Here is a 14,463-nt window from a genome sequence, read left to right on the forward strand (position 1 = left end):
AGCAGGGACATCAGGGAGCTAATTACAGTTCCCTGATTCCCCTATGCAAGGAGCATTTACAACTGGCCAGATATGGACAGATTCAGGCCCCATTTTGTTTCCAGAGTGGCACAAATGGCCTGGAAAAGGGAAATAATTTGGCCCAAAGACTCTGCTCATGAGAAGTTGGAACATGCTTGGACTTTTTAAAAAACACATGGAGACATAGCATACAGGTTGGCCTGATGAACAAACACACCCATAGTTGTTTAGGGCTTTGTGATGGGGTGAATTTCTAAAGATTTGTATCCAAACCCTTTAGGGATGGATATCTTTCAGGATCAAGTTTTTCATCAGATTTCTAATCTGTCATTATTTCAGCTGGACCAGGGAACACCCTCTCTCGCCCTATAGGAGTGCTTGCAGTTCCATGTGAAACCAGGAAATGCAGAGGCTTGTGAAAGTAAAAATAAAACAGTTAGAGCTTAAGACTGTGGTAGTTAAATGAGAAGACTGAGAATTTTAAACTATTGAACCCTTAAGAAAAGCTAACAAAGTTCTCAGTGGCACTCACCAGAAATATGGAGGATTGATAGCAACTCCAAGATTAATTGTACTGAAATTTTCACTTAAAATGCCTCTGTTCCACACTTTAGCACTTGAATTTGGTCTCCAGATTTGCTGCAGCCTAGCTACCCAGCTTTCCAGCACACCAAGACAACAATGCCATGGGGAGACCTTGAAGTACTGGTGCCTTAACTCAAGGGCACTTGGTTCCTTCAGTGCCACTGCCTCAGCAGTCCTGCACCCCAGGCAGCTGTCCTGGAGGAAGCCAGTGTCTCTGCACCAGGGCACTAGAATTTGAAGGTTTCCCTGGCATTGCTGCCTCAGCTCTGTGGAGCAATAAAGCAACAGAGGCCTTTGATAGGCCCTTCAAGCCTTGGTGCAGAGCTCCCTCACAACCCAGGCCACCTGGATAGCACCCATCCCTCCATCCAGGCATCTACAAACAAACCACTCATCTTCCATCCCGTATGCTCACTGACCCACCTTCATTTCCCCTGGTGCACCATCAAAATTGTACTGAGACAATCCCTTCCCCAAAGAGCTTACACTTTATTTGTTCTGTTTATAAAGTGCCTAGCAAAAGGGGGGACCTGGTCCGTAATGGGGGCTGGTAGGTGCTCCCACAATACAAACATTATTAATTATTATAAGGAGCTGGGGTGAGCATACATATGCTTAAAATCTTCATAAATTATAGCCTTAAAAAAAAAGGTATACAAATCAAGTAATTTACCCTCCACCCCCAAAATCTGAGTACTTTAAAATTGTTATAATCTTGGGGTATTCTGGAATTCATTTTTTTAACTCCACCACAAAATGTAATAGTTACTATTAATTCAGATCTTGGCAAAGGCAACTGATAGGAAGAATTTAAGTTGACAAACTGTGTTCCCAGAACCATCCTCACATTTTGATGACATCATTAACGATGCTCAGCAAAAGAAGTAACCACAATACAGTCATCAAACAGTTCTGGCTGGTGTTGCATAAGAAACAGCAGGACAAACGCAATCAGTGTTTGTCAGATGGAAAACAACAAAACCATTAGTGAAAGAAACGCTTAAAAATGATTGAACACTGACTTTGACCAGCATTGAACAGCTTTCACAGGTGCAGTTATTTGAATATATTTCACTTCCCCAAGGTTGGCAAGTTGTGGGAATTTAATACTGTTTGGAGTCCAGGGAATTAGATGAAGAACTGGAGTAGTGATTTCTCTCAATAAATAGGATATTGGTGCTTTCCATCTTAATAAACGAAAGAGAGATACTGCTTTTGTCAACCAAAGAGCAGGTGTCTTTCATCCAACATTTCATCTTTGTGAGTTTATCACACCACATTTGCCTTGTTAGGCATACTACAAATGAATCATTCGAGCTGTGCTAATGCACTTGATCTTTTGAGAATAACATTTTTCTACCAAAGAACAAAAATAAATGTATAGTCAGGGCTCACTATTTCAGATGCATGCCTCGTGCATTGTCACTAGAGCTGTGAAGACGAATGAAAAGATTGTCATTACATTTTGCTCTCCAAATTTCCCAGCCCCCTCAGTTCTCCCATGCACCATCTCTCTTGGGCCAATGCTAGAATGCCTCCTTCTGCTGCAGAGATGGTAAAGAGCTGATGTAGTGGCCACTTACGTTAGGGGTATTTCCTGGTGGAAGTAGGGCCCTGATGCCTGCCCTATGACCGCTTTGCACCAATCTAAGTGGTATAAAAAGAGCCACAGGGCAACGATAAATCAGGCCTATAATTTTTTCTGACTGACTGTTTGACAGTGCATTAAAACAAGTCAAAAAAATTTCTGTTAACTCTCAGAAATACATGGGATGAGCTCAGACAGTCAGGGATTCAGAACAAGGGCTGTGTGTCTCATCTATATCACTTCAACAATGCAACCAAAGTCAGCTCAATATCTGCAATGCATCACAAAAACTGCCTTCAAAACTTTTGCTAAGTTCTGTGTAACAAAGATAAAACTACCCAGCTTCACTAATAATTTTACTGATTCAGAAATGTTGCATTAAGCACTGCGTGTTTGAAGAAGCTCCAGGAACTTGACAACAGGCAAATCTCAAATTACTCTGATTTTACATAGAATGCTTTACTCAGCTCTAATCAATGGATAGCTTGAAAAGTCTGCTACAGTGTTTGCACAGTATGGGAGTTTTCAATGTATGTGTCCTCTCTCCTGCTTAACTCATCCTAAAATGTTTACTCAACTCTGTTAGTTACATCAGACAGACAGCATCAGAGGTGGGGCTGGTAGCACAGTTTCATGTTAAGGTTGCCTGCCAGTTCCCATTAGATGACCCTGTTTTCAGTTACTTATAACTTTGCCAAACCTTATCTGTTCAAGCTCAAATTTCCCATGCTGGGTGTGTGCCTCAGCTTCATATACATACACACACACACACAAAACTTCAGCCAAAATGGAATAGCCACTTCTGAGAACAAGGCTAATGAAAAATATGTTGTTTTTCCCATGTTAAAATTACAGAGCTGTGCTTTGGATGTATTAACTGCTATATAATGCTAAGTCTCTGGGGAAAAAAAAGTCAGGCCCTAGACATCTCATTGACTCATAGATTGTAAGGCACAAAGAGACCATCATGATCATTTAGTCTGTCCTCCTGCATATCGTAGGCCACAGAACTTCATCCACCCATTCCTGTAATAGGCCGATAACTTCCGGCTGAGTTACTGAAGTCCTCAAATCTTCATTTAAAGACTTAAAGTTACAAACCATCCACCATTTACTCTAGGTCAAACCAGCAAGAGACCCTTGTCCTATCCTTCAGAGGAAGGCTAAAAAAAGACTCAGGGTCTCTGCCAATCTGACCTGGGGAAAATTCCTTTTCAACCTTAGATATGGCAATCAATTAGACCATGAGCATGTGGGCGAGATCCACCAGCCCAACACCTGGGAAAGAATTCTTGGTAGTAACTCAGAGCCCTCCCCATCTAGTGTCCCATCTTGTAGTAATTGGAGATACTTGCTAAAAGCAATTGCACATGGGCTATATGTCATTGTCAGCTCTCTCTTCATACCATCCCCTCCAAAAACGTATCAAGCTCAGTACTGAAACAAATTAGGATTTTTTTTTTTTTGCCCCCACTACTTCCCTTGGAACTTCACTTTTCTGATGGTTAGAAACCTTTGTCTAATTTCATGCCTAAACTTCTTAATGGCCATTTTATATACATTTGCTCTTGTGCCAACATTTGCCCTTAACTTAAATAATTCCTCTCCCTCCCCTGGTGTTTATCCTCTCATGTATTTATAGAGAGTAATCATAACTCCTCTCAGCCTTCATTTTGTTAGGCTTAACAAGCCAAGCTCCTTAAGTCTCCTCTCATAAGGTAGGTTCCCCATTCCTCTGATCATCCAAGTAGCCTTTCTCTGCACCTGTTCCAGTTTGAATTAATCTTTCTTTAACAAGGGAGACCAGAATTGCACACAATTATTCCAAATGAAGTCTCACCAATGCCTTGTATAATGATAACAACACTTCCCTGTCTCTACTGGAAATACCTCGTCTGACGCATCCAAGGATTGCATTGGTCTTTTTCATGGCTGCATTATATTGGCTGCTCTTAATCATCCTGTGATTGACCAAAACACCCAGGTCTTTCTCCTCCTTTTGTAGCTTCCAACTGATACATCTCCATTTTATAGGAAAAATTCTTGTTAGTCCCTAAGTGCATGATCTTTCACTTTGCATTGTTAAATTTCACCCCATTTCTATTACTCCAGTTTTCAAGGTCGTTCAAATCTTCTTGTATGATACATCCCAACTTTGTGTCACCACAAATTTTATTAGCACACTCTCACTTTTTGTGCCTAGGTCATTAGTGAAAATGTTAAGTAAGATTGGTCCCAGCACCAGTCCCTGAGGAACTCCATTGGTAACCTCTGTAACCAAAAGCATCCCTGTATTCACACTGCACACACCATTGTAATAGTCTTAGTACTAAATATGCTTTGGGAGGTATCATTTGAAAACTGATAACTTGCTGGTCAATAATATTGTGGTAAAATATGTGTAGCAAAATTATATGTGAAGTTATTAATTCCCCCGTATAATGTTGCTAGCACATGTTCAGACCCACACAGTCTTGACTAGCCAAAAGTTGTTAAACAGTTCTATCCTAAACAAAGGAATGTGTTTTTACTTCGGTTTACATATAAGCAGTATACAGGGTCCCTGAGGCAGCAGGAGGGGAAATTACAGGAAACAAGGCAAATCTGTATTTCAGCATACACAGGTAGAAGAAAGAGCATGGAGCCAACTTCACCACCAGACTCCACATCACCTTCTTTATGGTTTGAATAAACTTTGCTTTGAGGGGTAATCCTCAGAAGAGTCCACTTGAAAGGGTGACTGGACTATAAAAGTGAGTATTGGAATCAGGCATGGAGATTACATAAGCATCTCCCAGATTCCTAGTTTAAAGCTCTTTCAATCAGTTGTGCCAACCTCCATCCCAGAAGTCTATTTCCCTCCCTGCTCAGGTGGAGTCTATCCCATGAGAACAGTCCTCTGTCCGTGAATGCTTCCCAGCGGTCGAACATCCCCAAACCCTCCTTACAGCACCACTGCCTAAGCCATTGTAATCTTGTCTCATCTTCATTGTCCTCTTCTAGGGACAGGTAGAATTCCACTGAAGATCACCTGAGCTCCCATTTCTTTTAAGTGTCTTTCTTGGCCTGGTATAGTCTTCCTTGATGCGCCCCAGCAAAAATCTAGCAGTATCATTTGTTTCCACGTGAAAGACAATCAATGGATTCCTTCCTTCTCCCATTAGGATTCTCTTCAGCCTCAGGTCCATATCCCATCCCTTAGATTCCAAAATGTTGAGCTCCCAAAATAAGTAGATTTTTTTACCTTAATCTTTCTGTGCCTTAGTCATCCATCTGTAAAATGGGAGTAATACCACACCCTTACCTCACAGAATGGTTTTTAAAATAAATTAGTGTTTGAGAAGCACTCAGGCGTTATAATGATGAGCACCTTTGAAAAGCACATGAGACAATTAATAACTCTGTCTTCAGAGTAGGGTTTGAATAGAATAGAGTAATTAAGGTATGTGCCCACTGTAGCGGGGTAGTCACCCCGCTCCAGCCCTGAAGGGGTTAAAACAGCCCTGAGAGAGGGCTGCCCTGGGGAGCCAATAGTAAAAGCAGCCCTGGAGATGGCTGCGGCTGGGGGAAGAGGAGTTCAGAACAGCTGGGAGAAGCTGAGTGAGTAGATGACCACAGCTGTGGCCAGCTCAAGAGAAGAGGGGAGGGGAGGGGGGGCAGCTGACCCTTATAAGAGGGCTGTGGGCCAGAAGCAGAGGAGTCTCACCGTATCCCTGGAGTGGGAAGGGCTACCTGCCTGGGAGCAAGGTACCTGAGGCAGGGCAGGGCAGGGCAGGGCAGGGCAGGGCAGGGCAGGGCAAGGCAAGGCAAGCTCCAGCTCCAGCTCCAGCTCCAGCTCCAGCCTAGAAAACCCCCAGGCTGCAGGCCTTGTTAAAGGCCTACAGAAGGTACTGGGGCTGCAGAGGTGCAGCTTGGGGATAGGCAAAGGCAGCTGGTCCTATCCCCTTGTCAATGATGAGTGGCCATTACAGACTGCAGTCTGCCCCAGTGAAAGGGGGCTAGATGATGATGACTGGCAGTAGCCACTGAGTCAAGGTGGGTTTGGAGGGCTGGAGGTTCCCCTTAGAGGGGAGACCCAGATTGTGGGTTACTGCTAAGGGCAGAACCCTGAGGAAAAGGGGCACTGGGGTCTGGGAGAGACATGGGGCTAGTGGCAGGTGAGACACTGGCCTGCAGAGGGTGCTCTATATGCTGGAGAGCTAATTCCAGATGACCAGCAGGAGGTGCTGCACTGGTGAGTCCTTGCCTTGTTATACCCATAGATTGAACAATGAGGATAAAACAGTTCATGCCGTATGCTTGAATACAGCCTAGCTCCTATTGGAAAAAAATAGCATGTGATCATATAATTAAAGACTGAATCATAATGCATATGCACAAAGCGGGCAAATTAAGTTTTAATGGGCAACCTTCATTGGGGATTTCCTGACTTTTGATTGCTTGACTTTGCAACCTTAATGTTCTTGCAATGTAGTTTTTATTTGTGTAATTTAGATAGACACTGTAAAGGAGTACAGCTGTGCTGTAGAAAGCGAAATGAAAACTTCGAGAACTCCTTCTTTAAAGGATGTTTTGGCTAAGCTTTGAAATATTAATAAATGAAGTAGTTAAACTAAACAAGCTCATAGGATGTGACCTATGAATTTATAGGTTTTGGAGAAACAAATAAGAACAAGAGATAATGTTGCAACAGGAACTACTTTTGCTGTTCAAAGTTTGGACCATAAATACCTACATGGATTTGGAGACCTGCGTGGAAGGGTGGCCAGGTAAGAAAACATAGTGGGCCTGATTCTCATTTACACTGCTCTAGGTGGGTAAAGGGGCCTTAACGTGGGTATAAGAACAGCCATACTGGTTCAGACCAAAGGTCCATCTAGCCCAGTAGCCTGTCTTCAGACAGTGGCCAATGCCAGGTGCCCCAGAGGAAATGAACAGAACAGGTAATCCTCAAGTGATCCATCCCCTGTCACCCATTCCCAGCTTCTGGCAAACAGAGGCTAGGGACACCATCTCTGCCCATCCTGGCTAATAGCCATTGATGGCCCTATCCTCCATGAACTTATCCAGTTCTTTTTTGAACCCTGTTATAGTCTTAACCTATGGAACTCCTTGCCAGAGGATGTTGTGAAGGCCAACTGTGCATTGTGTGAAGAAATATTTCCTTTTGTTTATTTTAAACCTGCTGCCTATTAATTTTATTTGGTGACCTCTAGTTTCTGTGTTTATGAGAAGGAGTAAATAACACTTCCTTGTTTACTTTCTCCACACCAGTCATGATTTTATAGACCTCTATCATATCCCCCCTTAGTCATCTCTTTTCCATGCTGAAAAATCCCATTCTTATTAATTGCTCCTCATATGGCAGCCTTTCCATACCCCTAATTTTTGTTGCCCTTTTCTAAATCTTTTCCAAATCAAACATATCTTTTTTGAGATGGGGTGACCACATCTGCATGCAGTATTCAAGATGTGGGTGTACTATGGATTTATGTAGAGGCAATATGATATTTTCTGTCTTATTAAATATCCATTTCTTAATGATTCCCAACATTGTTAGCTTTTTTGACTGCCGCTGCACAGAGTGGCTGTTTTCAGACTATCCACAATGACTCAGATCTTTCTTGAGTGGTAACAGCTAATTTAGACCCCATCATTTTATATGTCTAGCTGTCTAAATTATGTTTTCCAATGTGCACTACTTTGCATTTATCAACATTGGGCAACAAAATGGCAAATTAAATTAAATCACCCAGTTTTGTGAGATCCTTTTGCAGCTCTTCAGTCTGCTTTGGACTTAACTATCTTGAGTAGTTTTGTATCATCTGCAAATTTTGCCACCTCACTGTTTACCCCTTTTTCCAGATCACTTATGAATATCTTGAATAGGACTAGTGCAGTACAGAGCTGTGGGAGGCACCACTATTTACCTCTCTCCATTGTGAAAACTGACCATTTATTCCTACCTTTTTGTTTCCTATCTTTTAACCAGTTACCAATCCATGAAAGGACCTTCCCTCTTACCCCCATGACAATATACTTTACTCCCTTTTACACTGCCAGAGCAGTGTGAAGTGTTGTTAGTGTACATGAGAATTGAGTTCAATGTATTTGTAAACCTGGTACTGTATTTTACTATGGTGCCAGGCCCACACTCAAAGCACCCAGACTGCGGACCTGCCCACTCTCCATCCAGAGGGTCTGCCCTCACTCGGCCTCTTCTCTTCTTCCCCCCCCCCTCACCCCGCCCCAGGCTCCACCCACAGCTTGCTCCTCTCTGCCCCTTCCCCACCATGTGAGCAACGGGCAGGGCCTCGGGAAGAGGCCAATGGGAGTGGGGGGGCCTTGGGGCGGACCACAGGCGGGGCCTCAGGGAGAAGAGGCTGAGCGGAGGTGTGGCCTTGGGGCAGAGCTTGGGCAGAGCAGGAGGTGGGGTCACGGTCCAGTACTAGGGCCAAAAAGATTAATCTGGCCCTGGTAAAATATATAATGCTAATGAATAATAACTACATTTTCCTCAAACATAACATTTCAGAGATTATCCTTGATGTGCTGGCTAGATTTCAACTTGAATAATTAAATTTTCCCCCAAGTAAATTCCCCTATAGTTTCAATTATATATGGCATAGAATTCTTCATTTCCTCTCCTAAAACTGAGAACAGCAACGCTACTGTATGACAGCTAAGTACCACTGTGTTCCACCCCAGAGATGGATGCATTTTAGTTGTGGCTGCAGGGATAGCTGTAGTCTGTAAAGTGAATTCAATATCTTGGAATATGTAGATGAGTATGCTGGGGAAATCTTCAGGGTGCTAGGGAAAGATAGACTTCTTCACCTCAGGCTAGGCTGTAGCAAATATTGCCCAGACAACTTGCACCTAATAAAGAGTTGGCTGAGGAGCTCTCTGGTCCCCTGATCTTCTTTTTTACTAAATCTGGAATAGTGGGGGAATTCCAGAAGACAGAAGGGTGCCGGTATTGTATCAATATTAAAAAGGGTAAGCAGAATGTCCATCTGGTTAGTCTCATATCAGTGATGGTCAAAAGAAAGGAAAAGCAGATATGGTAGTCAACTGATAAAGGATTAAAAAATAGTAGGAATATAATTGTTAGTCAATATAGTTTTATGGTAAACAGGTCTTGTCAAACCTGATTTCTCTTCTGAGATTACAGGTTTGGTTGATGAAGGCAACCCTGTAGATGTAATAGACTTAGTCTTTTGTAAGGTGTTTGGCTTAGTACTGCACAACATTCTGATTTAAAAAATACAATACACTATCCAATAGCTATAGAGCACATGATGAATGCATTGAGAACTGGCTAGTGCACAGATCTCAAAGTAAGGGAATCATCACTGAATGGGGTGTCTCTAGTGGGGTTCTGCAGAAATTGGTACTAGTCCTGACTCTATTCCACATTTTTATCAATGATCTGGAAGTAAACATAAAATCACTGCTAATAAAACTTGCAGATGGCACACAGATTGGCAGGTTGATAAATAACCATGACAGTGTGGTCTGGATTGCTTGGTAACGTAGACTTGTGTAAACTGCATTGGGCTGCACATTTTCATCTCGAACAATGAATGCAGGCCATGCCTACAGGATGAGCGAGCTGTATTGTGGAAAGCAGTGACTGTGAAAAGGATTTAAGGGTCACAGTGGACAGGCTATTAAACATGTGTTCCTAGAGCAATGCTGTGGCAAGAAGAACTAATGTGATTCTTGGCTATGTAGACAGGGAAGTAGTGAGTACAAGTAAGGAAGTAATTTTACCTGTGTATTTGGCATTGGTGAGACCAGGAATACTGGAGTCAACACTTTAAAAAGACCTTTTGAAAAATTGGAGAGGGCCCAGAAAAGAGCCACAAAAAATGATTCAAGGTCTGCAGAAAATCTCTTACAGTAAGACTTAAAGATCTCAGTCTGCTTAGCTTATCAAAAAAAGCTTGAGAGGTGACTTGATCAGTGTGTAAATACTTTCACAAGGAGAACATACTGGTCCTAAAGGGCTCTTTACTCTAGTGGAGAAAGGCCTAACAAGATCCAACCCTGGAAGCTGAAGCTAGACAAATGTAAGGTAAGTACAAAATTTTAACAATGAAGGTGATTAACTACTGGAACAAACTACCAAAGAGGTGATGGAGTCTCCAGCTCTTGATGTCTTCATATCAAGACTGGCTGCTCTTCTGGAAGTCGTGCATTAATCAAACTCAAACTACTGGGCTCAATACAGGGAAAACTAGGTGAAATTTAATGGCCTGTGGGGTTGTCCATGACTTTTATGTGACATATTACAGGGTGGGTCCTTAATTTTGTGGGTTTTTTGTTTTCAGTGTTACAAGGGTGTAGTCTTGGGGAAAAAAACATTAAAAATGTGTTCCATAAATTGGGGATAGCCCCTGTGATAGTCAGGAGTTGAGACTAGGTGACCTAATGGCCCCTTCTAGTTTTAAACTCTAATAATCTACTGTACTTCTAGGGCTGTAGCTTCTCCCAGGGAAGAATCATACCCCTTCCAGAAGGGGAATGGTCACAAGATTAATTGTATAGGGATGGATCCACTAATCATCCACCAGGCCTGACAGCAAATGTGTCCCAATTAGCTCCAAGGAGCTCTGTATTCCATGCATCTGCAATCCTCCCTCTTCTCCACCACTCTTTCCTCACTCCCTCACCAGGAATAGAACTACAGTAGTTTGCCAGCATTTGGGGCTCCCAGCCTTTGGAATGAAGTATTTGCCTCTGAGGAAGCCAAATTTCCAGCTTGGCAGTACTGGAAACCTATTTTCAAAATTGTACATATTGGGCCAGATTGTCTACTAGTGCAAATCAACACATTTCTCTTATAGTCCATGGAGTTATGCCAATTTACACCAGCTGAGATTCTGGCCCATTATATTTGATAAGCAGAAGGTTGCAAAACTCCATTTTTTCAATTGCTCAGAACTGACCTAAAATTTCACTTTGGGGTGAAATTTTCTACGGTTGTACTCCACCTAAAGGTGAATTTTTTTTTTGTTTTTAACTTAGGGGAAAATCCATTCAGCCATATGTGTTAAGCAAGGCTGAGAAAACCATACTTTTACCATTGTAAAAAAATTATTGGCACACTTTTTTCACACACATAACTCAACAGCTGAAGTTGAGACTTGGTGTGTGAATAGTGCCCACTGAGGTGTATAGCCACACTTGCAATTTAGCTTGTCACTGCAGTTCACACCTTGCTCTCAAAGGAAACCTGCACAAAACCTTCAAAAGAGAAGTCTGGGAGCTTAGTCATAGCTTGCTAGACACTAAAAATCATGGTCTTAATACAGGCAATGGATTTATGGCTTATTACAACAATCTGTAACCCACTAACCCCCTTTTTTGTACTATGACTGGAAAGGTACTAACAGGCCACTTCACCTTGAATGGTCTCTCAGAATGTGGGTGACTCCTATCCTGACCAATCTGTTCCACCTTAAATTTAGCTCTGAGTACCTTTCCCAGACCTGAAGAACAGCTCTGAGTAGCTCCAAAGCTTCTCTTTCACTAACAGAAACTGGTCCAATAAAAGTGATTACATCACTCACCTTGTCTCTCTAATATAGTTTTAAGCAATTGAAAAATCATTTGTGAGCATGCTCACCTAGTAACTGCTGAGGTTTTTCATTAGTGTCTAATTAATCACACCTTGTCCTGTGACTTCTCAGTGCATACTTTCCCTTATGCACTTTGACCAGTATAAGGGCTGCTACCTTTAGACTACTGCTGAATGTTGGACAACTTGCTTGTGGTTTTTCTGCACGGGATGGGCCAGCAGAATAGCTTCAGTAGCTTCACTGTCAGCCTGCTGCAGGTTCTCAACTTCATCTCTCTTCCTCCACAGACTCATGGGTTTGCTCTCCCAGTAGGATCTTTGGGATCCCTTAGTGTTCCACACTCCTCTGCCCACAATGGTGTTTGATCACTCCCAGAGCTGTCATGGCAAGCACTGTAACCCTGTCCGCTGGATGGAATGATGCCTTGAAAACTCTAAGCTTTGATGTTAAGCTAAATCCTACCCTTGCAAAGCTTTACATGTGGGATAGTACAATTCAGCACCACCCCCTAGGATATTTGTATGTAAATATGTGTGTTCCTTTCAATCAGCCCCATCTTCCTCCTCCTGCCTTATCCATGCATTGATGTCCTAATCTATTCTGCGAGGCTGCAATAGTCACTCCCATGGCAATTTCTGTGATGTCACAACAAGAAGATTCTGTCTCTAGCTCAAATGGAAAATTAAAGACTCTGCTGTGTGCGACCATGGTCACCCAGAACAGACCATGGAACATATAACTCCTCAATGCCCCATTCACAAATATGAAGGATGCATCACAGCAATACACTCTGCTACTCCAGATGCAAATATCTGCCTTAACCATCTAAATGAAATATAGTTGTTGCTCAACATTTACATCAGACACATGAGGAAGAAGTGGAGTTCAAACTGGGAATTTCATAAGCCAAAGTGGATGGAGGCAAATTTGCATAGTTAAGTGACTAATTTACTATTTTTTTTTAAACAGAAGCATGAATCACCTACCCATAATTATAGGTTCCTACTGAATTTGTAGATTAGTTTCCCTGAGCACAAAACTATTTGGGCTGAAAAGGACATTAATGAACCCTGGCCCTCTGTCCATGAGCTACAGTAATTCATCCTTCTATGGTCCATCATATAGAGCATGCTAATGTACATTGAAGCTTGTCATTCAAACCATGTTCTCCTTTCTCTTCACTCCCCCTCTTCCCCCAAATGATTACCTCCATAATACCTTTTTGATCTTTCTGGAATAGACAATACAAGATCTGAATTTTCTCCCTCAGTATGGTGTATAAGCGTTTCACTACCAGCAAATGCGTCTTCAAATAATTCTTGAAAGTTCTATATAACAGGGGAAGCCCATCCCCAACGTAGAATCCTATAATAGCAGGGTTGGAAGGGACCTCAGGAGGTCGAGTCCAACCCCCTGTTCAAAGCAGAACCAATCCCCAACTAAATCATCCCAGCCAGGGCTTTGTCAAGCTGGACCTTAAAAACCTCTAAGGAAGGAGATTCCACCACCACCACCCTAGGTAACCCATTCCAGTGCTTCACCACCCTCCTAGTGAAAAAGTTTTTCCTAACATCCAACCTAAACCTCCCCCACTGCAATTTGAGACCATTACTCCTTGTTCTGTCATCTGGTACCACTGAGAACAGTCTAGATAATCCTCTTTGGAACCCCCTTTCAACCTGAAAGGGGCTATCAAATCCCCCCTCATTCTTCTCTTCTGCAGACTAAACAATCCCAGTTCCCTCAGCCTCCTAATCATTTTTGTTGCCCTCCACTGGACGTTTTCCAATTTTTCCACATCCTTCTTGTAGTGTGGGGCTCAAAACTGGACACAGTACTCCAGATGAAGCCTCATCAACCTCGAATAGAGGGGAATGATCATGTCCCTCGATCTGCTGGCAATGCCCCTACTTATACAGCCCAAAATGCCATTGGCCTTCTTGGCAACAAGGGCACACTGACTCATATCCAGCTTCTCGTCCACTGTAACCCCTAGGTCCTTTTCTGCAGAACTGCTGGTTAGCCAGTTGGTCCCCAGCCTGTAGCAGTGCATGGGATTCTTCCTTTGTAAGTGCAGGACTCTGCACTTGTCCTTGTTGAACCTCATGCCATGTTTACTATTCTTTCGATGAGTCGAAAGAATAGTAAACATGGCAGGCGACCAGCTTGGCTTAATGGTGAAATCCTAGCGGATCTTAAACATAAAAAAGAAGCTTACAAGAAGTGGAAGGTTGGACATATGACCAGGGAAGAGTATAAAAATATTGCTCGGGCATGTAGGAAAGATATCAGGAGGGCCAAATCGCACCTGGAGCTGCAGCTAGCAAGAGATGTCAAGAGTAACAAGAAGGGTTTCTTCAGGTATGTTGGCAACAAGAAGAAAGCCAAGGAAAGTGTGGGCCCCTTACTGAATGAGGGAGGCAACCTAGTGACAGAGGATGTGGAAAAAGCTAATGTACTCAATGCTTTTTTTGCCTCTGTTTTCACAAACAAGGTCAGCTCCCAGACTGCTGCGCTTGGCATCACAAAATGGGGAAGAGATGGCCAGCCCTCTGTGGAGATAGAGGTGGTTAGGGACTATTTAGAAAAGCTGGACGTGCACAAGTCCATGGGGCCGGACGAGTTGCATCCGAGAGTGCTGAAGGAATTGGCGGCTGTGATTGCAGAGCCCTTGGCCATTAT

The 14,463-nt window shown here is 42.8% G+C and overlaps 1 protein-coding gene across 5 annotated transcripts in view; it reads left to right on the forward strand.

Annotated features, from left to right (window-relative positions):
- Nucleotides 1–14,463, forward strand: part of FAM81B (family with sequence similarity 81 member B) — a 65,357-nt gene that overhangs the window by 25,891 nt on the left and 25,003 nt on the right. For all 5 annotated transcript variants that reach the window (XM_074952864.1, XM_074952866.1, XM_074952868.1 and 2 more), the window contains one exon: nucleotides 6,845–6,963. In XM_074952864.1, coding sequence (XP_074808965.1) covers nucleotides 6,845–6,963 — 119 coding nt within the window. The remainder of the gene's footprint in view (nucleotides 1–6,844; nucleotides 6,964–14,463) is intronic.

The sequence above is a fragment of the Natator depressus genome, chromosome 5 (genome assembly GCF_965152275.1).
Source record: "Natator depressus isolate rNatDep1 chromosome 5, rNatDep2.hap1, whole genome shotgun sequence".
In the NCBI taxonomy this organism is placed as follows: domain Eukaryota; kingdom Metazoa; phylum Chordata; order Testudines; family Cheloniidae; genus Natator; species Natator depressus.